We start from the raw sequence: 27,754 nt of genomic DNA, 5'->3' as shown, positions 1-27,754 counted from the left end.
TAAAACAGAGCTTCTAAATTTCTAGCCATGGCGTGAGTTACAGGTATGTAGGTATTGGTCTCCTTGGTCCTCCAGGTGGAAGGGCCTGGTTATGCCTGCAGAAGGAGCCTGTTTTGTTCACCCTGTTTGGGGCTGTATCATTTCCTAGCTGTGCCAAGAAGTGAACGGAAAGGGCAGAAGGCCCAATGCACTCACAGACAACATTCAGTTGGTTGGGCCAGCTGCCAGGCCACCTTCTACTCAAAATTTCATGTTGCTTTTTAAAAATTTTGAATCCACCCCCAATTCAAAAATATTTAAACAAATTTTATGTTTATTTACCCTAGAGAGAGAGAGAGAGATAGAGAGAGAGAGAGAGAGAGAGAGACAGAGAGAGAATGAGCAGGGGAGGGGCAGAGAGAGACAGGGAGCCATAGAATCCAAAGCAGGCTCCAGGCTCCCAGCTGTCAGCACAGAGCCGGGACACGGGGGCTTGAACCCACTAACTCTGAGATCATGGCCTGAGCGGAAGTCAGATGCTTAACTGAGCCACACAGGCGCCCCTCAAAACCATTTTTAAGGCATCCTGAAAACCACAGTTTAAAGGGTTTTTAGAGAAAGGGGTTCCCTACCTATGATGTGCTTCCTGTCAAGGTGGCCCTAGGCCCACACCTTATAAGGCAAAGGCCCGGGAGACACCGCCTTGGTTTGGAGAACAACCAGCACACTTGACATTTCTATTAGAATAGTGGGACCCGATTGTCACTGGCAGGAAGTCTATGTTCAGAGCTGCCCACCCGTCTGTCAAAAACCCTGAATCCCCAAAAGAGTACGGAAAAATGGAGCAGGAGGATTTCACAAACGAAATTTGTGGGCGGCCGCAAGGAAAGAACAAAAACAGCGGGTTAGGTGACCCGGGGGCCTTTTCCTCCTAGCGCCCCTGCTCCCTGAATCATCATGCTCTACTTGTGACGTCGCAGACGCTTGGCCCCGGCGGGCGTGGGATGCCCTCGCCGCCCCGGGAGCCTCCAGGCGTCACCGCGTTTCCACGCCGCGGTCCCGCGTGGGCCGCGGGGGGGGGCGGCGGCCCCGCGGATGCTGACGGTCCGAGAGCCGGGCGGAGCGGGGCAGCGAGCACGACGGCGCGCTTCGCGGTCCCCTCGAGCGCCCCCCGCGGTGCCGCGGACCCCAAGCCCTCGGGCTAAGCCTGCGGCCAGCCGCCTGCAGCCCCTCCGCCAGCCTCCGCGCCCGCCGCCGCCTCCGCCGCCGCCGCCGCATTTTCCTCCTCCTCCTCCCCCGCCTCTTCCGTTTCTGGAGGGAAAGGCTGCAGCCTCCTTCGCTCCGCATCCCCGGCTTAGGTAATACGGTTTCCTTCTTGCGTGCCCCTCGCCTCGCCGCCACCGCCTCCCCACTCCTCGGATCTGGGTCCCCGGGCTGGGCGGAAGGCACGCGCCCCACCGCCCCAGCGGACGGTAGGTGAGTAAACCGGTGCCGGGAGGCTCCGTGCTTCTCCGCCCGGCCTGTGACGACCTCTGTCCGCAGCAGTCAGGCTGCCACCCGGCCCGCCCGCATCGCGGCTGCAGCCCGGCGGGCCGAGGAGCTCGCGGCTCCCGCGGCTCCCGCGGCTCCCTCCGCCCTGCAGAAATGACCCGAAAGAAGCAGAGGGTGGGAAGAAAGGTTAGCCAACAACTTTGTTAAAACAAAAACAAAAACAAAAACAAAAACAAACCGATCTTGAGCATTTCTAGATCGAAGAAGCTGACCTGACAGTTGCGGAGAGCAGTGGCCCAGGTTCAACAGGTAGATGGCGTAGCTGTCCAGCGCCCCTTGGTTTTGCTTTGGGAGATGCTTCGAAGTGTCCGTTGCTGCTGGCTGCAGCTGGTGACCTACTAGATGAGTGTAAAATAAACATGATGAGGGCTATATTTAGAAAAGTCTTTACTTCCTTGCTTTTAATTCTCTGCATTTGGAAGGGCGGTTTTGTGAGATGTGCATAGATAGGTGGTGTGGCCAGAATAGTAAGTGGGAAAAATTTAATTTGGCCGAATCCTATACGCTGTTAGACACAAAGAGCATGAAAAAAATCCCTAGATTATTTAGTACATCCATGAAAAATACATACGAACAATTAAGGTGTGTATTTTGGAGATTTCCAGTTGTAAAGCTAATTTTAAGGCATTGAATAAGCAGAAGTTTGCCCTCTGTTTGAATGGCATTCACTTCAAAAGAACAGTGGGTTAAGGCTGTATGGACAGACCACTTAAGTGAATCCCACATATTGAAAATAAAACATTTTTTTGGCCCTTTTCCTGTGATTCCTAACTTTGAAACCAAAGAAGTTGATGAGGATCAGCCCCACTCAGCCGGATAACAGTCTAATGGTGAAAATAATCCACTGAACTACTATTGAGTGATGAATTAGCTAAGTGATCTCATTTTTTACTTTAAAAATAGGGAATATAAAGAAAAGATAAAGGCAGGGGAAAAGTTCGTTTTTCAAAACATACTTATTGAATTATTTAGAGCCGACTTTATTTTTAAGCTTTTGTGGATTTTTATACTACTCTTTAAATTAGTTCTTGGTCATAAAGAGGATTATGTAAGATGCATAAAGTTACACTTTTTGCATGGAATAAGCTACCATTTCTTTTCATGCTTTTGGACTAAACCGTGCTTGGAAATTGCATGCTTGGAAATTGCAGCCTGGACTTGCCCTTTGATGTGAAATACCTCATTACAGATTTAAATTATGACTGTACTTGTGGTACTCCTGAAAAATAAAAAAGAAAGAAAATATGTCTTGTTGGGCATATAAGGACTGTGAAACAAAAGTTATAAGGTTATTCATTATGTATGTATTTCTCCTTTTATTTCTCTCTGATAACAATTAGAAAATGTCTTCTTCTATTCCATCTTGTAGGTAAATTGTGTAAAGATAATTATATTGGGGCGTCTGGGTAGCTCAGTCGGTTCAGCGTCTGACTTCGGCTCAGGTCATGATCTCCTGGTTCGTGGGTTTGAGACCCACGCAGGGCTCTGTGCTGACAGCTCAGAGCCTGGAGCCTGCTTTGGATTCTGTGTTTCCATGTCTCTCTACCCCTCCCCTGCTCATGCTGTCCCTCTGTCTCTCAAAAATAAATACATGCTAAAAAATTTTTTTAAGATAATTACATCATATAAAGTGATTAATAACAAGTGTCTTCCTCCTTTATTAAAGATGAGGATGGTGTATATGAGAACTTTTTCTGGATGTGTTCTTAATAAATGTCCTTATTAAAATATTTTGAATCTTTAAATGAAGCTAAAAAAAAAACTCTGTACACTGATGTTTTTGTTTGGTTTAGGGTTTAGAAATAAAAGCAGGGTTGACAACATTTTTCTTCCCATCTCATGATTAGCATAGTGTTTCCCAGATTTGCCTAGTTAAAAAAAAAAATACCTCAGGCACACAGGGGAGGGGGCAACAAAAGTGGTTTAAAGATTCCCAGGTTGCAGCTTGGAACTTCTTGAATCAGAATCTCTAAGGGAAAGAAGATACTTCAAATAGGTCAAAATGAAAAAATTTTAAAAAGACAAACGAAAAAGGCAAGGATGGGAAACACAAGTGGGAAATAACTATTGCTGGAATGAGTAGGTGACATAACCTATCCTCATTCCTGTACATAAAATGGTCTTAGATGGAAGCTATGGTTTTATTAATGTGATGAAGTCACCCATTTAGGAAATCTGAAACTTTTATATCCTTTTGTAGTCAAGCCTCCTGATGATTGAATCTAACAAACATTTTTGCATGTTTAGTCTCTTTTATGTGGTATGCAATGTTAATTCAAGTCCTTTAATGTTATAGGAACATTTTATTAATGGGCTTTTAATGTAGATTACTGTGACTAGGAATCTACAGCAAATTCTTGTGTTTGATCATTTCTCTTTCATGTAACAGATTTCTTTACTGCCCCTTTTGTGTTCCTAAATAGGGAAGATAAGCACACACATTTTAATAACTTATTTATAACTTTTACTAAAATGACCTAACTCCATCCAAAAAAGAAAAAAAAAAAAACTTTACCTGGGCATAAAACATGGTCAATTATATATAAAAACAAATTAACAAAATAGAATATTAAATATCTATAAAAGAATTTGTCAAGATGAATTACCACAATGGAAAGTGTCAGAGTATTCTGTCCTTTTCTTCTCTCTTCCTTCCTTTTCTTTATTTCTCTTGTTTTGTTGTATTTTGTTTTTTGAGGGGAGGAGGAGGTTTGTTTGCTAGCTTATTTTTATTTTTAATCAACTAAATATTTAAAATCTATTATCCAAGTTTAAATTAATGTAAATGTTTGCTAACTTTATCAATAGATACTTGAATGTATCCTTTTCTTTACAGAGTGCAATGCTAATGAGAGTTGTAATTAATAGCAAAGGAGTTAGGGGCGCCCGGATGGCTTAGTCAGTTGAACATCCAACTTTAGCCTACGTCATGATCTTGCCGATCCCGAGTTCAAGCTCCGCATCAGACTCTGCTGACAGCTCAGAGCCTGGAGCCTGTTTTGGATTCTGTGTTTCCCTCTCTCGCTTTGCTCCTCCCCAACTCACACTCTGTCTCTCTCTCTCAAAAATAAACATTTAAAAAATAAAAAAAATAAAAAAACAGCAAAGGAGTTAAATTCAAATGATCAAAGCAAACTGTTCTCTTTTTTTTAATGTTTATTTCTTTTGAGAGAGAGAGAGTGTGTGTGCACATGCCCATGCAGCAGCCATGAGATCTTGACCTGAGCCAAAATCAAGAGTCAGACACTTAACTGACTGAGCCACCCAGGTGCCCCAGAAACTGTTCTTTTAATATTGCTTAAGGAGAACCTAGTTTAGTTATAGTGATGTCATAATTTTTCATTATCAATTGCTTTTTAAATAGTATCTGTTCTTCCAAATTCTAGAAAACATCTGTTTTTCTCCTGGAAATTTGTAAGAATCACATATAATCAATCACATATAGTCCCAATTTGACCTGGGAATAAGAAAGCTCTGTTTTACAAACATGGCTGATGGTAAGCATCATTAATAGCAAAGAATGGGGAGATAGAAATAAAGAATCAGATTGGGAAGATAAATATTAACCAACTTAGATAGTTATCTAGGGTTGTAGGATTAGCAAGCATGCAGAATAATTTTTACATGTTGGCTTTAATGAGCCATTTATGTCTTTTTACTAGTTTGAACTTTTTGAATAAAAGGACTATATTCTTTTATTAGTTTGTGTTCCTTTAAAGGCAAATGTTACATTCAGTTTTTGGTATTGATTTATTCAACATCTGTCAATATCTGTTAAAAATCAACTTTTGCCTCTATAACGTGGAAGTAGAATGACAGGAGGTAGGCTGCTACACCCAGCCTGCAAAAAAATGATACATAACGTGATCTATGACCTTGCTTTCCTACTGTAATATTCAGAGAATATATTTGGGTCATGTTACTTATCACAGAAATAAAAAATAATAGCGATTTTCTAAAAAGATCAATAAAGAACTCCTTTGAATCACATTTCTCCTAACAGTTATAATTTGAAAATTTACATAATGAGTAATCCTTGACAGATTAATTTTGGTGGAAGAAAATCCATTTAAACATGTTTGTCTCCAGTGGAATGAAAATTAGTCAATTAACTTACAAAACTCCCCCTCTGTGTTACAAGGGACATTGAAAAAAATGTGTGTCTTACTCTCAAGGAATTTATAGCCCATTAGAGAGAGAACAATGGTGCATGAAGGGCTGGCTTGGAGGGGGCATAGGCCCTCCTCATAACATTCATTAGCTCCTTCACCCACACCCAAACCATTGCATATGAAAATATAATCCAAGTATTAAAAATCCGTGTGATTCCTGTAAAAAATCAGCTTCAAGACAAACAGCCTAGTGCCCATTCTTTCAACCCAATTTTCATGCCCCTTTCCCAGCTTCATTTTCTTTTCATTCAACAAATATTTACTATACCCTCATTAGGTAGATGATAAATAGCAATAGCTTTTAAAATGTGCATTTTTTGAACATAAAATTTTGTTTTTTACTCTTTAAAAACTGTAATAACATGAAATTTACCATTATAACCATTTTTGAGAGTATAACTCACGGGCATTAAGTACGTTCTCATTGTTAACCAACCATCACCACTCTCCATCTGTAGAACTTTTTCCTCATCCCAAACTGATACTCTGGACCCACTGAACAATAACTCCCTATTCTCCTCTCCCTCCAGCCTCTGTAACCACCATTTCACTTCCTGTCTATGAATTTGACTACTCTGGGTACCTCATATAAGTGGAATCATACAATATTTGTTCTTTTGAGTCCGGCTTATTTCACTCAGCCTAACGTTTGCAAGGTTCATCCATGTTGTAGGATGTACCAGAATTTCATTACTTTTTAAGGCTGGATAATATTCCCCAACCTCTTTTGATTTGGAAAATAGATATAAAAAACAGGGAAGTTTTGAACTAGAACACACCATACAAATCTCCTTTAAGCTCTCTGTCCCTGCTTTCATTTTTCATATTTACAAAAATAAGGAAAACAAATCCCTGAGCTTGTGGTCCAGGTTTCACACCTGGTTGGATAGAGGCAAAGCGGGGCCTAAGAACCAGCTCTCCTATGGCCTAAACGAAAGCTCTTTCTGCTACACACCCACGAAGCCCATGCAGCCAATAAAAGACAAGTGTTGAATGAGTTGGTGCCAAAAGCAAGTGTTGCAGGTTTGAGAAAGAATGTTAAAATAATTGAAAAATGCTACCTCTGAATGGAAACATTGGAACCGATTTGAAGATTAGTAAGACTGGATTCTGAGTAACAGTTATCATCACTATAAATACTCTTCTCCTGGAAAAGACTCTTCTACAAGCCATACATCTTGTCTCTTTTCTTTCTGCTTTGAATTATACATTACATTTGTATTCTTAAAAATATTTATTTTGGGGGCACCTGGGTGGCTCAGCCAGTTAAATATCTGACTCTCGGTTTCGACTGGTGTCCTGATCTCACCATTCATTTTGTGAGGTCGAACCCCTTGTCGGACTCTGTGCTGACAGCACAGAGCCTGCTTGGGATCCTGTCTCTCCCTTTCTGTCTACACCCCTCCCCCACTCTCGTGCACTCTCTCAAAATAAATACATAAAACATTAAAAAAATATATTCTTTCCTATGGTTAAGATAGTTACACTGAATCTGCTTCTATTTTTCATATTTTGAGGGAATTCAGGTTTCATTTGTGACTCCATGATTGTTCTAAACACATCCTTGACCGTATAGAAGTTTAAACATACAGTTGAAACTTAGAAGAAAAAAAAACTATCCAAATGAATAGGGTTTCTATTTAGTGAAAATGTTCCTAACTATGGTGAAGAGGCTTAAAAAAAGGGTCACTATCAAATTTAAAATTATTTCTGAATGGAATTCATAGTTTTCAAATGAATACTGGGAAGTCTTTGAATGCATATTTTATTCAAGTATTATGCTAATATGAAATACTTATTAGGTAGATCAAGTTGTGTTTCCCCCCCAGCATTTAATTTTCTTTACAAAAAAAGGCAACATAAATTGACCCTTTAGCCAACCAAGGCCCATCATTCTTGGCTGCAGTATATATAGGATTCCCTGTTCTGCTTCCAAGTGAACAGCCAGACACAGAGTTGACTGGTGCACTTCATGTTTCCTTAAATTATCAGAAAAGGATCTGCTGAGCAATGTTCCCTGTCCTCAACCTAGATCTCCTGAATCAATGTGTCCAGGCGCAAAGTCCAAAAATCTGTATTTTTAAACAAGCATCCCATTTAGTTCTTGATCTTACTAATCTGGAAAGCATTGCTTCAGCACAAGATCCCATTTATAAGCTACCAGAACATTGGAAATGGAGGACATTTTTGTGGTCTATTGCTGTAAGTAGCATAAATGAGAAAAATGTGGACTACTGTGGTCCAATAGTAGCCTTAATAGGGCTAGGGTGAGGTAGGCTGACCAGCTTGGAAGCAGCATGTATGTAAATGCCATCTGAAGGTAATGAAGGAAGGAGGGAGAAATGTTAAGGTTAAATAGATGGATTTACATATCCCATATTTAATGTCTTGCCTAACGAAATCAAGTTAAACTTAGTATTCTGGTCTTTTAATCGACTAAATTCATCGTGTCAAGATAGGTCACCTCTGGATGACAAAGCATAACCTCAGATTCTGATGTGGCACAAAGGTGGTTCAGTGCTAGCCATCCAGATACAGCTTTGATTTGTTTTTGTAAATGAATACAGAATATATGCAGATTTTTATATGAATAAATATAGTCCCACATGCCTAACAGCACCTAGGTGTTGCTGATAAAAGCCAAGCACAATAAACAATATTACAAGGACGAACTCTGTATTTACAAAGCTCAGAGAAAATGCATCAGATGACTTTATTAAATACCTCTGAGATATGTGCTAAGAGTTATAAGAAACCACACACCTTTAAAGCTTCGGGTTTTTATAAAATGTTTATTTTTAAGAGAGAGAGAGAGCGTGCACCCAAGAGTAGGGGAGGGGCAGAGAGAGAGGGAGACAGAGGATCCCAAGCGGGCTCCTTGCTGGCAGCAGGCTCACAGGGCTGGAACTAATTAATGAACTGAGAGATTGTGACCTGAGCTGAAGTTGGACACTCAACTGACTAAGCCACCCAAGTGCCCCAAAGTTTTGGTTTTTAAAATCTTTATTTTTATGCAATCTCTACATTCAAAGTGGGGCTCAAACTCACGACCCCAAGATTAAGAGTTGCACGTTCTACTGGCTGAGGCAGCCAAGTACCCCAGAAACCACACACCTTTAAATCTCCTGCCAGACAGAGCCTAGACAAGCAAACCGATGTACTGGTGTTGGTGAGATGGAACACAGATTTGGCTGGCCTCTGTGCTTCAGGTGCACAAGAAGGAGGGTCAGGCATGGTTCCTGGAGGAGCCAACTGCTGAACTGACTGTTCTCTCTCTTTCTCCCTGCCCTCCCCTTTTAAAAAATACTTTTTATCGAATTAGAAACACATGCAGAAAAGTATGCAGGTTCAAAGTGCATAGCTTGATGAATTTACACAAAGTCAACCGACTCATGCAACTGTCACTCAGATCCAGAACATTACCAGTGCCTAAAAGCCCCCATCATGTCCCCCCATCAGTAACCTCTCCTTCTTCTCCAAGAGGAACCACCATTGTCACTTCTAATACCGTAAGTTAGTTTTGCCTATTTTCAGACTTCAAATACATTACATTGCACAGTATGTATATTTCGTGGCTGACTTCTTTCAACAGTGTGTGTCTGTGAGATGCATCCACCTTGTTTCCTAGAGCAGTAATTCATTCATTCTCACTGCTATGTAGATCTACTTATGTGAACATGCCATAGTTTGTTCCATCTTACGATTGATGGTTGTTTGGCTTATTTCTAGTGTTAACTTGCCACAAATTATGCAATCATAAATATTCTCATGCCTGTCTTTCATATTCATACATGCATGAATTTTTGTAGGGTGTATGTCTACAAGGGAAATGGCTGGATCACAGACTATGCTTATATTCAACAACTTAGAAGTAATTTCCAACACTGGCTTTACCAATTTCATTCACACCCCAGTGTATAAGAGTCTCATTGCTCCAAATCCTCACCAAAACTGGAAAGTGTTAGTCTTTGATTTGAGCTATTCCATCCATCGAATAGGCAGTGGTGTCCTGTTGTGATTTTAAGTTGTATTTTCCTGATTACTGAGATAGAATATCTTTCCATATGTTTATTGACCATTTAAATATCCTCTTTTATGAAGTATCTGTTCAAGTATGTGTTTGTTTGTTTGTTTGTTTGTTTGTTTTGCCCGTGAACTGATTGTGAGAAAGTAAGTAAACGTTAGGCATAGAAGGCAGGTGGAAAGGCATCATCAACCAGAGGGAACAGCATTTACAAATTAGTAATCTGCCCAGAGCATGGGAGTAAATGGACAGATAGTGGGAAATCAATTATGAAAATGCTAAACTTAGAACCTATGAATTGATGACAGCAATATCACACAGTACAAAGTAAAATAACAGTTCAAAGTAAAAAAAATACAGGTGGTCTCACACTGTACTTCTTAATGGATTCTGAGAAATGTTTGACAAATACCTGAAAGTTGAATACAGCTTAGCCACTAGAAAGATAATTTAATTTCCAGTTAGCTAAAAGGTAGTATTTAAATACCTCGTAATGCTTATGATACAGTTCCCCTGTGGCCTAGGTAACCAGATGGGCCGACGAAAGATTCATAGGGGCATCAGGAGAGGCTATTTTTACCAAGTTGCTCTTTAGCCCTCACTGGCTGCTCCAACTGAGCCAACTGAGACCCCGCCATACTTTATGTGGGTCCACTTCTGTTCTGCCCTATCCCTTCTGCCAGGGAAGCCGCCATTCTCTCCACTAGCCCCTAAAGCAGTCCTAAGCAGGAAATAGAGGGAGAACAAGGTCTGTGTTTCCCCTACAACTGTGCACTAAGTGAAGCCTTGGTCAGCCCCTCAGCATGTGCCCACCTAGGGAGACTCCTGGACATTTGCACCCCCTTGAGAGAAGTCTCCACAAACACATTTCTTGTAAAACACCCAGGTATTTCACGGACGTCTGGCCTTTCCCCCCAACAGCAATAGCTGTCAGGCATGGCCACCACACAACAGCTTCCAACTGTCAACCTTCAGAGGATGAGCGAGAAACTAAATTCAGGATGTGAATGGTGGCGGTGGGGTGGGGAGTCATTGTACATTGGACAAAATGTAGGTTCCCTAGAAGTTGTAGAAGTTGTGTATGAAGTTATCTGCAGGAAGAAAGGAATGTCAACAGAAATGCTTTGATCTACTTGCTTACTCATTAGCAGTTCTGTTTTGCTGAGGGCCCTTATCTATGTCGTCACACTTCTGTCACTGTAAACAGCTAAGGGGCAAGGCCAGTTCCTGGTACAACCAGGCTCTTCACACAAAAAAGAACACACTTGGGCCCTAGAATCCCCATAAAATATCCTGACAAAATGTCCCCCTCGACAGTATAATGATCCTCTCAAGCCATCCATACAGGGCCTACCATGATGTCAGAGTAGTCATGCAGCCTCCAGGAGCCAAGTTTCCACTCAGACTCCCAGAAACTGAAGCAATCAGATCTGGCCTGCATAAAGGAAGTTTATCTGGGTCATTCAGAGAATTACAAGTAGCTCCCAGCTTTTGGGATTTAATGGACTAGCAAATTTTCAGAAAAGATTTTGGTGACCCATATAAAGTTGCCAACCTCTTATTTTCTGAAGGAAGGACACGTGACTGTATTTCTGTGAAGTTGTATTTAATAGTCATAGCTGTCCTTTGTTATCTACTATATGCAAAGCTCTGTGCTCGGTACTTTTCCAGAAATATCTCATTTGATCTTCACAGTGTCCCTGCACTTTAAGTATTATATTCATATTACAGATGAGGAGAGAGGCTCAGACGGGGTAAGTAAATTACCTGATGCCCCACAGCTAGTTAATGGCAAAGCCAGGTTTTGATCCCAAGTTTGTCTCCAAAGCCTGTGTCTTTCCCACTGTACTGTTTATCACATCTGAAATATGCATATATTATTCAAATGTGATTTTTAAAATACTGGTGTTCTGATGAGATGACAGGATGGTTAGGAATTAAAATGGAGTTTTGTCTGTGTAGAGATTTGGTTTCCATGAAAAGTCTTAAGAACAGTTTTTTCACCCACTTCAATGTATTCAATATTTCTCCAACTGGGGATGAAAAAATCCCCCAAAAGCTAAAGAGACCATTTCTGTCTGACATTGCGATACACTATTATGTTGACATACATTTGGTCTGAGATGGTGAGGAATATAACTTCTTCAAACCTGTTCTGCTCAAATGTGCCTTGAAGTAGGTTGTCCCAGAGTAAGGCTTGCAGGAGGTTATTTCAATGTTCACTGTATCATTAATGATTTGGCTGTTAAAGTGAGTACCTCCTATTAGGAAAGACTGACTCACAGAATTAAATTGACCATATAGATGGGGCAAAGTATCTTACTCCATCTTTACTATCTGGCCAGAAGACAAAAGATGAAGGAATAGATTTTGTTGACATTTGCTAAGATTATCAAGGTCTCTCCTTCAGGAGAGGTGTTGGGTGATAAGTTGTATTCCCTCAAAATGTGCATGTTGTAGTCCTAACCCCCAGTACCTCATAATGTGACTGTATTTGGAGACAGGGTCTTCAAAGAGATCATTAAGGTTTATGATATCATATGGATGAGCCCTCATCCAATCTGACTGGTGTCTTTATAAAAAGAGGGAGAGACACCGGGGATGTTCATGCACAGAGGAAAGGCTATAGGAGGACACAGCGAGGAGGTGGTCATCTGCCCATCAAGGAGGGAGGCTTCAGGAGAAACCAAACATGTGGACACCTTGCTCTTGGAACTTCAGAACTATGAGAAAATACATTTCTGTTGTTGAAGCCACCCTGTCTGTGGCATTTTGTTCTGGCAACCCTAGCAAACTGATGCAACAGGAATTAGATATTTGGAATGAGCTAAGCCCTTCCCGCTGATGCCAACACAGCCATTTAAGTGAGACACCAGTAGAATATGATGGATGAAATTTTACTTTCCAGTAAAGATGGTATACATTGAAGATCAGCTGGGGAAAGGTTTTTCTAAGAGTACAAAGGAAGTCAAGTGTCAGATAGTGATTTTTAATAGTCAAATTAGTGACAGCTGTCAGCTAGGTGTGTTTCTCTACATTTTTTGCTATATAATGTACCTTATAGTAATAATATACTTATGATTATTTACCCAATAATTACTTTTCCCCCGACTTAACAGGTAAGAATTTATGAAAGAATTGTATTGGCTACGGTGCTGGCTAATAGAGCTACTGCCATTTTCCTGGGACTCGGATCTTGTCACAGTCACTTCCTAGCTGTGTGATTTTGGACAAACGACTTAACCTCCTGTGCCTCAGTCTCTTTATCTGTAAAACAGAGATAATAGTACCTTCTTCATAAGGTTTTGTGAAAATTAAATAAATAATATATGTAAAGTGCTTAGAAGGATACCTGGCATACAGTAAGCACCCAATACATGTGAGCTGTTATTTTAACTTGGCCCTGTCTCCTCATATGGATAACCAATAGAGGAACTCTTGCACCTCCATGGTTCCCCCAAGATATCTGCCACCAGGTGCCAGCCCCCATGGACTTGCCAGAATGGTGTTGAAGAAGAAGAAGTGGGCCTGAAGAATAGTAGATATTCAATCTCAGTGATCAGGGGAGCCTGGGTGGCTCAGTCGGTTAAGCATCGGACTTTGGCTCAGGTCATGATCTCATGGTTTGTGAATTCAAGCCCCATGTCGGGCTTTGTGCTGACAGCTCAGAACCTGGAGCCTGCTTCGGATTCTGTGTCTCCCAACTGCACCGCCCCCCACCCCCCGCCCCTACCCAGCTCATTCTCTGTCTCTGTCTCTCAAAAAATAAACATTGAAAAAAATATATAAAAAAACCTCAGTGGTCAGCATCATCTAGGAGGCTGACAAAAATATAGATTCCTAGGCCCTTTCCCTAAAGATTCTGATTCACCAAGTTTGGATGGAGCCCAGGAATTTGTCTTTTTAGTAGGCACCTTGGTTAATTCTGATACAGGTGGTTCTCAGAACAACTATTAAGAAATACTAATCAAAAATAATTTCTTCTTTATTGAAGGCTATTAAATTATGGTAAATGTCATAACTTACTAATCATGAGTCCGTAATAATTTTCATTTAAGGCATTTGAAATGTTTAAATAAAACTAGCTTAGGTTAAAAAATGAGTATGTAGACTTGTTTTTAAAAATCATCTGAGGGGTGCCTGGGTAGCTCAGTCAGTTAAGCATCTGACTCTTGATTTCAGCTCAGGTCATGGTCTTGCAGCTTGTGAGATTGAGGCTCGAGTCAGACTCTGTGCTGAGAGCACAGAGCCTGCTTGGGATTCTCTCTCTTTCTCTGTCTCTCTCTCTCTGTCTCTCTCTCTCTCTTTCTCTGCCCCTCCCCAACTCGTGTGTGCTCTCTCTCTCTCTCAAAATAAACATTTAAAAAAAGCATCTGAAAGATAATTTCCACAAGTGTTTTTAAGAGTTATTGATAATCCTGAAGAAATTCAGCAAGTGTAGACCTCAGTTTTTCCATAGACAATTTGAGTTATTCCAGTTGAGTCACTCAAGGTGAGGATGAATTGTTCAGTGCTCCCCTCAGGCTAATGGCCTGAGTGACCTGAGTTGAGGGCAGATGGTGAGAGATACATGGAAGCAGTTTGAAGAGAAGCACAGAAAATGTTGGTTCAGTTTGTATGGTGGAAATGGTCCATTCAGCCAGAAAGTAGCAGGCTAGTTGTGCAAATTAATCAGAAAGTTTTGCATGTAGATAATGATAGTTGTGAGAGATTTTTTAGGAAGCTAGGATCCTGGAGAAAGGTAAACAGTGCTGGGTTCTATAGGATGGCTGGAGAAAGCATAGTCCAAAGTTGAAACTGGGCATTCAGTCCGGAGCTTAACAAAATATGATAGTGTTGCCCAGGGTCAGAAGAAAAGAGTGATTAAGGTTGGACTCTAGGTTAACTTTGGAACTGAAAAATCTGAGTATTGTGTTACGATGAATTCCTAAAACCTGTACACCTATTAATTGCAGGACTGAAGTTTATAGCTGATACTTCTTTCCTGCTGGTCAAGCTGCTGTGCGCAAGCTGTGAGAGAATGGTCATTATTGAGGAAATAAAGGTCAAGTTCAAAGGGGAGAAACTCCAGATCCCTGGAGTGAGCTTTCTGTGGGAAGAAAGGGGTAGTGGTGTGGCCTCTGTAAGTAGCTCACCTGAGTGTTCTGAGGGCACCATGGGGAAAGTCTCTTGGTTGTGCAACAGTGCAGTGGTATAGTGTTTCTTTAAACAAACTTGGTTTTAACAAAGTTGAGGGAAATAGACAATACTGATACTGTTTATCTAGAAAGCTTTCAAATTAGACTCCTTAAAATCTTTATGCTGCTTTTTTTTTTTTTTTTTTTTTATTTTTGGGACAGAGAGAGACAGAGCATGAACGGGGGAGGGGCAGAGAGAGAGGGAGACACAGAATCGGAAACAGGCTCCAGGCTCCGAGCCATCAGCCCAGAGCCTGACGCGGGGCTCGAACTCACGGACCGCGAGATCGTGACCTGGCTGAAGTCGGACGCTTAACCGACTGCGCCACCCAGGCGCCCCTTTATGCTGCTTTTAAGATAAGCTATTTGGATGCTATTGGTTCACTGATTATTTTCTCTTCACTTATAATCAATTACTTAGAACATTTACAAAGAAATCAATATTATCAGAGTTACTGAATTTATACCCTTGGGGCATGTGTATTCCAAGATATGTATGTATCCAGGTATATACACATTTCATATAACTTATAATTTATAGTGTACAGGTGCCATAAATTATTTCTAAGCTAAAGTGCCTCAGCTTATTAATATAACTTTTTAAAAAAATGTTTTAATGTTTATTTTTGAGAGAAAGAGAGGCACAGTGTGAGAGGGAAAGGAACAGAGAGAGGGAGACACAGAATCTGAAGCAGGCTCCGGGCTCTGAGCTATCAGCACAGAACCTGATGTGGGGCTCGAAATCACAAACCAGGAGATCAGGACCTGAGCTGAAGTTGGATGCTTAACCGACTGAGCCACCCAGGCGCCCCTGTTTTTCTTAGTGTTTAGGTTCAAGTCAACCAAAGTGAATCTTTGACTATTATTCACTCCTGGATGAAAAATGGCAGTTAGGTAGGCAGGTGTTTTTGTTTAATTTTTAACTTCATCTTCTCCACCACCTGACAGCTCTTTGTGTTATTGCCATAGCACTACTTTGGACAACTGTCTCCACCAATTGACGAATTATTGTCCTTCATGCTTAATTGTCCCAAGATACTTTTGAATGTCATTTCTTATTATAAAAATAGTATATATTTATTGTAGAATATTTGAAAATTATAGAAAAGCATAATAAAAAAATCATTTACAACTCTCGTACTCAATAACTACCATTAAATATCTGCATAACTACCAGTACAGCATCACCTACTGGTCTTTCAATCTCGCTCTCTCTCCTCTCTCTCTCTCTCTCTCTCTCTCTCTAGATATATATATATACACATATATACATATATATGTATACACACACACACACACACACACCTAGAGAGTGTATGTGTGCATATAAACACAAATTGGTAACATATTATCATACTATATACATAGCGATAAGGTTTTCCCGCTTAATGCTATAGCATCAACATATCTCCATATTATCAAATATTCCTTAAAAACGTGATTTTAAGGACCACATAGTAGTCTGTCATACATTTTACAAATATTTAAGATTATTTTCAACCTTTTGCTATTGTAAACAATATTAATCCTTCTTTTGCAAATATATCTTAACCCAACTCTGACTTTTTTAACACAAATTAAGCCAAAATGGAATTACCGCCTAAAGATAAGTGACATAGGTAGCAATCTTGATACATTTATCTTAAACCCCCTCTGGAAACCCATTTGTTTGCATGTCCCTGAGTGGAGCATCTGCACCTGTTTCACCATACCTGCAAGAATGAATGCTAGCTTAAAATAGCTTTGTCTACCTAGTAGCAAAGGAAGAGATCTCATTGTTTTTATTCGCTTCTGTTACTGTTGAGGTTGGACATATTTTCTCATGGTAGTTGATGCATAATCTTAAGAAAATAGCATTTTTTTTGGCAAACTTAAGACAAACCAACTATGACCGCTCACAGGTAACTCCATTGCAAGGACATCCTTGTTATATTAATCCTCAGCCTCTGAGAGTCCATTAAGGGAATTTTTTTTTAAGAAGTTGATTGAGTGTTTATTATGACAATAAAGATCCTGGGCTTGTGAATGAGACTGACTCAGAGCCCTGCCGTTTAGTCTTTTGTAACCCTGAAGAAGTTACCCAATCTTTCTAGGCTTCAGGTTTCCTTGACTGTAAAACAAAACTGACAATCCTCACAGTAATTCTCACAATGACATCGCATTTTAAGCTTGTTGGAGCTTTCAGTGAAATGCACCTACTGCTGAAAAGTGAGAAATGTTTCCTAATTACCCAACTGCTATGTCAAGGTATGACAGCATACTTCTTATAAGCCAGAACTTTTAAAGTCCCAACAAGTTGCGTGTTTTACTTTACTATTTAAACTTTTACAGCAGCACAGATTGTGGGACTTCTTTCTCCCCATTAAAAAAAAAAGGTAGTTGGAAGACAGCTTAGCTGTTAGCCCAAGCGTGGCTTCAGAGTCTTGTAGGACACGACAGTGCTTGCTGAAGTGATGCTTAGTACTTTAGAAAGTTGCCCTAAAACGGATAAGGACAAATCCTCTTCCCCTTCTGTCTTCTTCCCCAATAGGGTGAAAGAAAGCGCTGCTTCAACATTGCCACTGAGCCTGTGTGATCATTCTAAGGTCGTTACAAGACTTCTGTTTTCCTTTTAACATTGTGCTTGTATCCACCTGCCTGTCCATCTAGGGATTTAGAAATATAATGTGGAGGATTCTCAAAGACTTCCCTTCTCTGAGAATTCAATTCTTTGCATAATGGATTTTTGAGACTGAAAGTACATTTTGAAGTATTAAAAAATAACTTTGATATTTTAGATGCTATCTGCTCTTTCACACTGAAGATGTGACTAGGACGTATGCTAGCTGTTCAGCCGCATAGGTTGAACCGACCAGGTTGACTGCCAGACGGGCTGTTTAGTAGTGTCAGAGGCACCCTGACATCATTCCCTGAACTGCTTTCTCTTTCACATTCTTGTACTTTTCCAGCTGACAGCCCAGAGGGTGGGTGCCGATTCCACCAGCACCGCCACTGGAAGCAAGGTTCAGAATGTCAGATATCCTCCGGGAGCTGCTCCGTGTCTCTGAGAAAGCTGCCAACATCGCCCGGGCATGCAGGCAGCAGGAAGCCCTCTTCCAACTGCTGATAGAAGAAAAGAAAGAGGGAGAAAAGAACAAGAAGTTTGCAGTTGATTTCAAGACCCTGGCTGATGTACTGGTACAGGAAGTTATAAAACAGAATATGGAGAACAAGGTAAGAAAGGTCGCAGCCAAGGTAATTGCCCTGTGGTTTTTTTCCCCGATAGAATAGCATGCCTTTTCCTTTTCCCTCCCCACCTCAGAATACTAGCGCCTGGGATTCTAATAAACAACTTGGGTTTTCCCCTCCCCTTGTTTTGACTACAAAATTACCAAAATGTTCATTGCAGAAAAATTTTAAATACGGAAAAGCAAATAAGGGAAAAAAAAATCACAATTCTGACAGCTAAAGAGAAACATTTGGGCGTGGAGCTTTTTACTTACCAATGAATTTCTTTTTAATAAATAATACATGTTCTCTGGAAAATAAGCAAAAATAAGAATCCTTAATCCTAACACTAGAGAGAACGACAGCTATGTTTTACCAAATCTTGTAGGAACATTTTCCGTCTATATGTAGTTGTTTGCATGGCACATAGAACTGATCTCAGTAGAAATAAGAACATACTGTTTTATTGAGTTCTTTTTTTAACTTGACATATCATATCCCACCTTTTGATGTAATCTTGTATCTAATGGTTGTCTCAGTTATTGGCTTGTACTGTCCTGGATACTGGAAATTCCCTTTATTATAATAGAAAAACATTTATAACTAACAATGATTGTGATTCTAGGTATCTTAAGCTGACTGGGAAAAGAAACTATTTGTAAGTAGTTATAACAAACAATAGCACTAGCAGACAATTATGAGTCCTCACTGTGTGTCAGGCACTTCTAAGGGCTTTAAGTATATTAATTTATGTAACTATTATAATATTATATAATTATAAATAATATAAATAATTATACATAATATATATTATATTTGTATTTTATGTTAAAATTGTAATAATTTTATGAGGTAGAAACTATTATTCCAATGTAATGGATGAGAAAAGGGAAGCACAGAGAGGTTAAGTAACTTGTCCAAAGTTACACAGCAAGCAAATAGCAGGGCTGGCTTTTGAACACAGGCCGACTGGCTCCAGAGTTTGTGCTCTTTGTAATACTATGTTGCCTTTATATGATAATCTAGTAATTACATATTTTTTTTAAGATTTGAGAGGATAGAACTTTATTACAGGAAGCAGTACAAAATATTGGAATAGTTTCTATGAAATTCTCAAAATGTTGGGAATCATTTGGAACCATTTAAATGAATTCTTGAACATAGGCAGGAAGAGAGAATAAATGACCCTTTGAAATCTCTGCCAACTATACTTTTTCATGCCCTGTAATATCTAGCTCCAATAAATGAAGCAAGTTTATTTTTGTTACTGATCGAGATAGTTGGGTGCAAGAGAAGGTTGAGCAACTGCATTAGAAATGTATCAACATGCACAGTTATTGGCTAATATTTGCCCCCAAGCATTATAACAAGCTGAGGTAATCGTTCATTGATAAATATATGACAGGACTTATGAACAAATAAATGACATTCATTGCTGGCTATATAAGAGGCTTTGTTTCATGACCCTTATATCCTGTAGCCTCGGGATGAATGGGCTCACTGGCAGCCCCTGTTGACTTGGATTGTTCTTCAGAAGAGGAAAAAAATAACAAGTGGTTGCAGGCATTGTTAAAGCTATTGGCCATCTGCAAATGACTGGGTTCAAATATCTGAAGCATTTCCTTGCTTTTGTTCCCTGAGAACATCATGCATATCGTAACTGAGCACATATTTTGAGAAAAGTTATCTTTACCCCAGAGAGGATCAGAAGCAAAATGTCCCTGAAAGCTTCCTGGTCATACAAGGGATGAGAGAAGATTCTTACTTAGCTCCATTTTTTCATTCTATTTTGATGCATTATCAGTCAATAAAATATTCCAACCCCCCTTTTTTTTCTGTATCCCCTTCCTTGCCTGAAGTCTCGTGATACCTCCAACAAGTGCGGAAGACACCTGAAAATGAAAGCAATGACATCTAATGTCATCCTCTGATCCCTTCTATCCAGTCTCAAGTCATAGTCTTAGGTACTTGGTCAATCCCATTAACTCACATAAGCCAGTAGGGTGCTGTTGAAGAGCAACAATTCAAGTGTCTCCTTTGCAAATATTCTAGTTCTATCACCTGTAAGTGGAAGGATGAAGTTTCTAAAGTACTTCTGCAGACCCAACAGAACATAAGGAAACCAGACTTCTACCATGATTTGAACTTCCTGGAGGGGCAAAGGAGCAGGAAAATATTAGAAAACTAAGTATTGAACCAACCTGACTTCACTTTTTATACTAGATTGATTTCTGGGATTGTAAATTTCTAAATTTCAGATCTAGTTGTACTATTTAATTTGAAGTACAAAATGAGAATATGCACAGAATTGAACATGTATGTGGGATTTGGGGATTTTTTGGTTTTTGCTTTGTCTTTGTTTTTGTCTTTTTGTTTCTTTGTCATACTCTAAATCATTCAGTTTCCAGGCCTGGGAAAAAACATTTTGGGAGAAGAATCCAATGAGTTTACTAATGATTTGGGTAAGTATAAGAATCCTAATGTATTTTTATAATTTAATTATTATATGGTATTGTAATTTTCAATGACATCAAGAAATAAAGGAATGTTTGTAAGCCTTTCGTATAAATAGCATATTTTAATGTTAAGCTTCATTGAGTACCTCAGAATATTATGCCATTCAAGTTAGAGAGATGTAGTATCTTGTAAGTATTTAGCAAGTCCACATGTATTATTTTATATATAAATCTGTACCATTTAAATAATGTTTGGGGAAGTTGCATGGCCCTTTGAGAATCTAATGGAAGTTACAGATGCTCTCAGAAAGATGCACATTTACAGTTATATAGACAATTTTAGGTTCAAGTTTTGTGGTTTTTTGTTTTTTGTTTTTGTTTTGTTTTGCTTTTTTAGAGAGAGAGCATGAGTAGATGAGAGGGGCAGAGGGAGAGAAACAATCTTTTTAAAAAAAATTTTTTTTAATGTTTTATTTATTCTTGAGAGAGAGACAGAGACAGAGCATGAGCGAGGAAGGGGCAGAGAGAGTGGGAGACACAGAATCTGAAGCAGGCTCCAGGCTCCGAGCTGTCAGCTCAGAGCCCGATGTGGGGCTTGAACTCACAACCCCTGAGATCATGACCCGAGCTGAAGTCGGATGCTCAACCGACTGAGCCACCCAGGCACCCCGAGAAACAATCTTAAGTAGGCTCCGTGCTCAGTTTGGAGCCAGACACAGGGCTCTATCCCATGACGCTGGTACCATGACCTGAGAGGAAATCAAAATTTGGATGCTCAGCCAACTGGCCAGGTGCCCCTAGGTCCAAGTTTTAAACCCATTCATGGACCTCCCGGGGAGTCCATAGACCTTGGTTGAGAATCTAGAGAAGCCCTGTCTCTGAAATCCTGTGTGCTCCTGAGTAAAGAAAACGTGTTCACCTCATTAGTTCTCTGGTCTCAGAACCTTGGTAAAAGAAGTTGGATTAAATAAAAGGTTCCTTTAATACCAAATTTTATGTCTTCTTTAATTAGTTTCCTGTGGGCCAGATTGTCCGTTGATCTACTTCCATGTTCCCTTATGGTAGAGAGAAAAATATCAAAATCTCTGATCCCTTAGAGAGAAACAAATTATTTTTAGTTTGGGTGTTTTATTTATTTAAGGTAGAAGATTAAAATAGTGAACTTTAATCACTGATCACTGACAAATAGTTAAACCTCTAGAGGCACAATTACAAAGGCAAAAACTAATTTTTGGATTAACGCTGGGAAAATTTTCCCCTTTGTGGGCTGTGTATTAAGATGCAATTAGTTCTATGATACTCCTTGAGAGAAATCTCATTTAAACTTCTTAAGGTTGAAAAAAACACCTGTGATTAACTGATAAGAAGTCCTACGCTTGCCTACCTCAAAAACAATTTAGTATTTTATTTACCTAGAATTATAGGGGCAAAAAGGCATTCCACATACATATTCCTGAGAACCGAAGGGGAGAATGAGTTCAGCGTGCTGTGGGTGGGTCACAGAAACATGGCACGTGGGATGGATAAGGTAAGTGGGGGCAGGAACAGAGCGTGGAAGTTTGCAGGAGGAGTTTGAATTTTCCTCTAAGTGTGATGGGAATTCACTAGAGATTTTTTTTTTATTCTTTTTTATTTTTTTAAGTTTATTTATTTTGAGACAGAGAGAGAAAGAGTGTGTGTGAGAGTGAGCAGGGGAGGGGCAGAGAGAGAGGGAGAGAGAGAACATCCCAAATAGGCTCCTCACTGTCAAGGAGAAACCTGATGTGGGGCTTGATCTCACAAACCATGAGATTCATGACCTGGGCCTAAATCAAGAGTCAGATGCTTAACTGACTGAGCCACCCAGGTGCCCTTCACTGGAGCATTTTAAGCACGGGAGTGATGTGATATGATTTGCTTCTTGGCCTGATCCCATGACTTTCACTAAGCCCAGTCATAGGTGCTTGGTTAAGTGGCAGTGATTAGCATTATGATTCCCCAACTTCAACAGTCTAATTTAATTTGAACTTAACTAAATATAATTGAATGTTTCTTGCTGATACAGTCATCATTGTAATAGATTCATACTGTGTTTCCCAAACTTTAATGATCACATGAATCACTTGGGATTCTTTAAAACTCAGGTGTGGGATGGAGCCTGAAGTTCTGAATTTCTAACAGGCTCTCAGGTGATGCTGCTGCCAGTCCTTGGAATGGCTAGGGTCACTAGGAGTACTTGTCTATGTACCTAAAAAGCCCCAAAGTGCCATGTCTTCTTCTTTTAAAAAGTTTATATTCACCATTGCCGTCCCTTTGTGTTGCTACTAAGTTGCCTATTTTTGCCTCTTTGCTCACTTCTGTTGGGAGCTAGAAACCAGATTAACCAAGGGTCTAAGAAGCATGTTCAAAGTGATCGTGAAGCAGCTGGATTTGGTAACTTGTGGTTTCATTTGGATGAGTAGCTTTACTTACATCCTAATTTCCAGTGGGTTTCACAGAGGAGAGCTATTTCTAGGTATGTCATTTAGAGTCATGCAGTTTACCACACGTAAAGAGTAGTTACACTTCACCTTATGGTACTTTGCTGAGCATAAACACCTTTTAGTTAAAAGCAGTTTTATAGAGGGAGGTAGAAGCATTTCGTGTGCTGATAAAACCTCCCTTCTTTTCGATAATACATTCTAACACTAACAAGGTGACCTGTGTATATTCAGAAGGCAAAAGGCATAAAACATAAATATTATCAAGGGCTCGGGATTCAGGGTTTCTTAACTGGTTCATGAGCTCCCTTAAACTAGATGCAAGATTGTATGCATGTTCCCCTGTGGACATTTTCCTGGGAAGAAGTTTCTTTGATACCTGGAATCTACCCCTCACGTCATACTAGGTAATTCGGCCACTACTGGGCACCTGTGACCTTGTGAAGCTGCCTGGGTGATTCTGGCAGTCAACCAGGGTAGGAACCAGGAGTATGAACATACTGCCCTCGCCCAATCTAAGTGCACAGCTTTGGCTCTTCCTCACCCCTCAGTTGTTGTTTCTCCCCCAGAGCTCTTGAAATGTAATGGCTTTTAGTTTGTCTTTATTCCAGGGGAAAAGATTATCTTGAGACTGTGTCCAACAGAGGAAGAAACAGTAGAGCTTCTTAGCAAAGTCCTTAATGGTAACAAGTTGGCGTCTGAAGCATTAGCCAAGGTTGTCCATCAGGATGTCACTTTTACTGACCCAACTCTGGATTCAATAGAGATCAGCATTCCACAGGACATTTTGGGAATCTGGGTGGATCCCATAGGTAAGTAGAGGAGAATGTTTGCTTTTATTTGTTCTTATTAGTAATCCTTTTGTGGGAGGAGGCTTGGAAAAATAAAAATTCAGAGTGTAGTTTAATTCTCCTAGAAGATTTTAACATTTCAGAGTTATAAAATGAATAGTGAAGAGTGAAAGTATACGTGTGATGATGTGTTGTTATGTGTATATTTGTAACATTTCTACAATGGATATGCACAAGTATTTGTGTGCCATCTCTGTGTGTGCATATATATACAAAGCTGAATTAACGTGTACACACACACACACACACACACACACACACACACAGCTGAATTAATTCATCTTTGAAAGACTTCAGAGGCCAGACTGGTAAATATGAAAGAATAATGAACTGATAGTAGCTATAACTCATTGAGCACACGTGCCATTTAAAGAATACTCAGCTCTAGCAGATTGTTGCCATATAGGAGTACAGTCTAGATGTTTAGGTTTTTAAAGAGAAACCAAACTCCAGGTTTTTAAGTGATAGCTCCCATTTTTTAACCACTGACTAATTCAATTAAACAAGTAAATAGTCAAAACCACTGTATAGGTCAAGCAAAACACAGTGTAACACAGCTGAATGTGATTCACTCCCAGTTTGTGTGCCCTATGTAAATCTTACCTATTATTTTCTTGGGCATGGTTGTAGTAAAACCCTAGTTTATAGCTCTGTGTTTTAACAGTGTAGGTCTATTTCAGTGATGCTATTAATACAATGCCCAGGATATTAATTTGCAGAGTCTCTCCTTTTTTTTTCGTTTCCACTTGCCTACCACATTCTGCCCAATACAGCTGGGACCACTCCCAGGCACCCCCTGCCCCCACCCTCCCATCTTGCAAGCACATTAATATAACATTACAGAAGTGCCTTTAATCATCAGGGAATTACAGAACATTCAGTCGATGGATTACATATGCAAACTAAGATTTCCCAAAATCTTTTATCACACAATGGTAAATTAGCATTAGTTGTGGTTTTCTGAGGGACCAGAATCTCCTATTTCTTGGTTCTATCCTGAATTGATTCTGCTAGCCAGCTCTTTTGCACAGCACACCTTAACTCGGTATTAACTCACTACTAGATGTTGGCAGTCAGCTGCTGGCATGTATGTCTCTTAAGCTCATTGCCTTCTTTTTCACAGGAGGACTATCAATTTCTTCCTTTTGTGCCACCATCACTGACTCCCTCTTCTAATTTAAGGGACAGGGGTGCCTGGGTGGCTCAGTCAGTTAAGTGCCCGACTTCGGCTCAGGTCATGATCTCACAGTTTGTGAGTTCGAGCCCCGCGTCACGCTCTGTACTGATGGCTCAGAGCCTGGAGCCTGCTTCCGATTCTGTGTCTCCCTCTCTCTCTGCCCCTCCCCCACTCATGCTCTGTCTCTCTCTGTCTCAAAAATAAATAAAACATTTTTAAAAAAATTTAATTTGAGGGACAAAAAAAAAAAGGTAATTTCACCCCTGAGAGATTTCTGGAAGGAGGTTTTCTCATCCATCCACACTATACTTGTCCTCTGATTAGTAAGAGGCTCTAAAGAATCCCACCACAGTCATCCTGAGTCATTAGCTTTTAAATGCTTTGACATATGATGGATATTTGAGTGCTTATGGTATGTGAGGTGCTATGCTAGATGCCACATGAACTACAGACATGTCCTCTCCCTTCAAGAGTTCCCACAGAGTTGGGAAAAATGGAACACAAGCAGCTTGAAAATGGAAGTACAAGAGGTCAAATAACAATTTGAAACAAGTGACACTCAAAGGCAAAAGTTGACTGATTACTCTCTTAGTCTGTTCGGGCTGTGCTAACAAAATACCATGGACTAGGTAGCTTATAAACAATAGAAACTTATTTCTCAAAGTTCTGGAGTGCCAGCATGGTGAGATGAGGGCCCTCTTCCTGCTTCATAGCTGGCACCTTCTCACCATGTCCTTATAGAGTGGAAGGGACTAAGGATCTCTCTGGAGCCTCTTCTATAAGGCACTAATCTCATTAATTAAGGTTTCACCCTCATGACTTAGGTATCTCCCAAAGGCCTAACTTACTAATACAATCACCTTTATGGGGTTAGAATTTGGGGAGAATACATTCAGACCACAGCAGTTACCAAATTGGTAGAACACAGAAATGATACAGCACAGCATTTCCAGTTGTATCCATCATTATCTTTGAAATAATCATTACCTGAACCCAAACAAATGTGCTTCATTTTTTTTTTCCAGATTCAACTTATCAGTATATAAAAGGTTCTGCTGACATTAAATCCAACCAAGGAATCTTCCCCAGTGGACTTCAGTGTGTCACCATTTTAATTGGTGTCTATGACCTACAGACAGGAGTGCCCCTAATGGGAGTCATCAACCAACCTTTTGTATCACAAGATCTAAACACACTCAGGTAAGATCTATCACTCCACATGACAATACCATGACTTGATACAGTAAGGTGTTCCTACTAAAGTCTGCAGGTTTAAATTAAAATTCCTTCTATTTTCAATCCTGGGTTAAATATCATTTTAGTGGGGGCTTGGTGGATGCTGATAGAAACTGCAAGGTGCTCTGCTAGATGCCACATGAACTACAGACATGTCCTCTCCCTTCCAGAGTTCCCACAGAGTTGGGAAAAATAGAACACAAGCAGCTTAAAAATGGAAGTATGAGAGGTCAGACCATTCCTGGAGGCCAGAAATCCCACAAATGTTTCCACATTGTTCTAGACTGATGTGATAATGCTGACAGCATTCCTAACTGGCAGCCACATGACACGTGCAGGCATAGGAGTTACTTTTACAAACCAATTAGCTACTTGATACCTATTTCTAGCCTTAAGGGCATTGAGATTTGTTGCCTCATACACTTTTTTCATATCATCCTGTTGGAAAACAATATAAGTAATAAAACAAATGTGACAGCCTATGGCCACAAACTGAAAGTTCTCTTCTGCAGGTGGAAAGGACAGTGCTACTGGGGCCTTTCTTACATGGATACCAACATCCATTCACTTCAGCGTCTTGACTCTACAAGAAAGAACAGTGAAGCGCGGAGCCAAATGACTGAAAACACCAGCTCTGAGGCGGAACGCTCCCACCCGTTTTCAGCGGTCATTAGTATGAGTGAAAAGGACACTATCAAAGCCGCATTGTCACGTGTATGTGGCGAGCGCATATTCCGGGCAGCCGGGGCTGGTTACAAGAGCCTTTGTGTTGTCCAAGGCCTTGTTGACATTTACATCTTTTCAGAGGATACCACGTTCAAGTGGGACTCTTGTGCGGCTCATGCCATACTCAGGGCCATGGGTGGGGGAATGGTAGACTTAAGAGAATGCCTGCAAAGAAATTCAGAAATGGGGCTTGATTTGCCACAGCTGGTGTACCACGTGGAAAACGAAGGTGCTGCTGGCGTGGATCGGTGGGCCAACAAGGGAGGACTGATTGCATACAGATCAAGGAAGCAACTGGAGACATTCCTGAGCCTCCTTATCCAAAACCTTGCGCCTGTGGATACATGCACGTAGATGAACTCTGTTCTCATGTACTTGAAAACCCAACTGTGAACAATTTCCCACATCTCTTATCTTTTGAAGACAGCTTTGTCCTATGGATGGTCAACATTCTCCTTCCTCTTTTGAGGAGCATTTTTCCATTATGTGTTCACAATAACGATAATTTCAATAAATGAATGACATCGTGTAGCAGTTACATTGATGTGCAAAGTTCTTAATAGTGGATATTGTGCTACTAGTGTTGCTTGAAACACTTCAATAAAATATTGAAGAGGAAAAATTCCTGCTCAATTAGTAATACTCTTCCAAGCACCTAAGCATAAGTAAAGTGTCACTGAAATACTAGGGAGAGCACAGGAAAGGGCTGTGCTTGGGTTTTGCTTCCTGTCTTGAAGGG

General features: G+C 40.3%; 1 protein-coding gene across 5 annotated transcripts; it reads left to right on the top strand.

Annotated features, from left to right (window-relative positions):
* The first annotated feature begins 1,216 nt into the window (after window positions 1–1,216).
* INPP1 (inositol polyphosphate-1-phosphatase) lies at window positions 1,217–27,553 on the top strand. 5 transcript variants are annotated; one of them, XM_049615324.1, is made up of 7 exons: window positions 1,220–1,455; window positions 17,434–17,488; window positions 17,852–18,116; window positions 20,512–20,572; window positions 23,637–23,837; window positions 26,079–26,253; window positions 26,802–27,553. In XM_049615324.1, exons 3-7 carry the CDS (start codon window positions 17,913–17,915, stop codon window positions 27,367–27,369), a joined length of 1,209 nt encoding a protein of 402 aa, XP_049471281.1. In that variant the 5' UTR covers window positions 1,220–1,455; window positions 17,434–17,488; window positions 17,852–17,912; the 3' UTR covers window positions 27,370–27,553. The 5 variants fall into 5 exon arrangements, with proteins under 5 accessions (XP_049471283.1, XP_049471281.1, XP_049471279.1 ...); XM_049615325.1 differs by having other exon boundaries at window positions 1,252–1,337; XM_049615322.1 differs by lacking the exon at window positions 17,434–17,488.
* Window positions 27,554–27,754: the final 201 nt, after the last annotated feature.

The sequence above is a fragment of the Panthera uncia genome (assembly GCF_023721935.1).
Source record: "Panthera uncia isolate 11264 chromosome C1 unlocalized genomic scaffold, Puncia_PCG_1.0 HiC_scaffold_3, whole genome shotgun sequence".
NCBI classification, from domain to species: domain Eukaryota; kingdom Metazoa; phylum Chordata; class Mammalia; order Carnivora; family Felidae; genus Panthera; species Panthera uncia.
The sequence above is the reverse complement of the archived record's forward strand: the minus strand, read 5'-3'. Positions and strand labels throughout refer to the sequence as shown.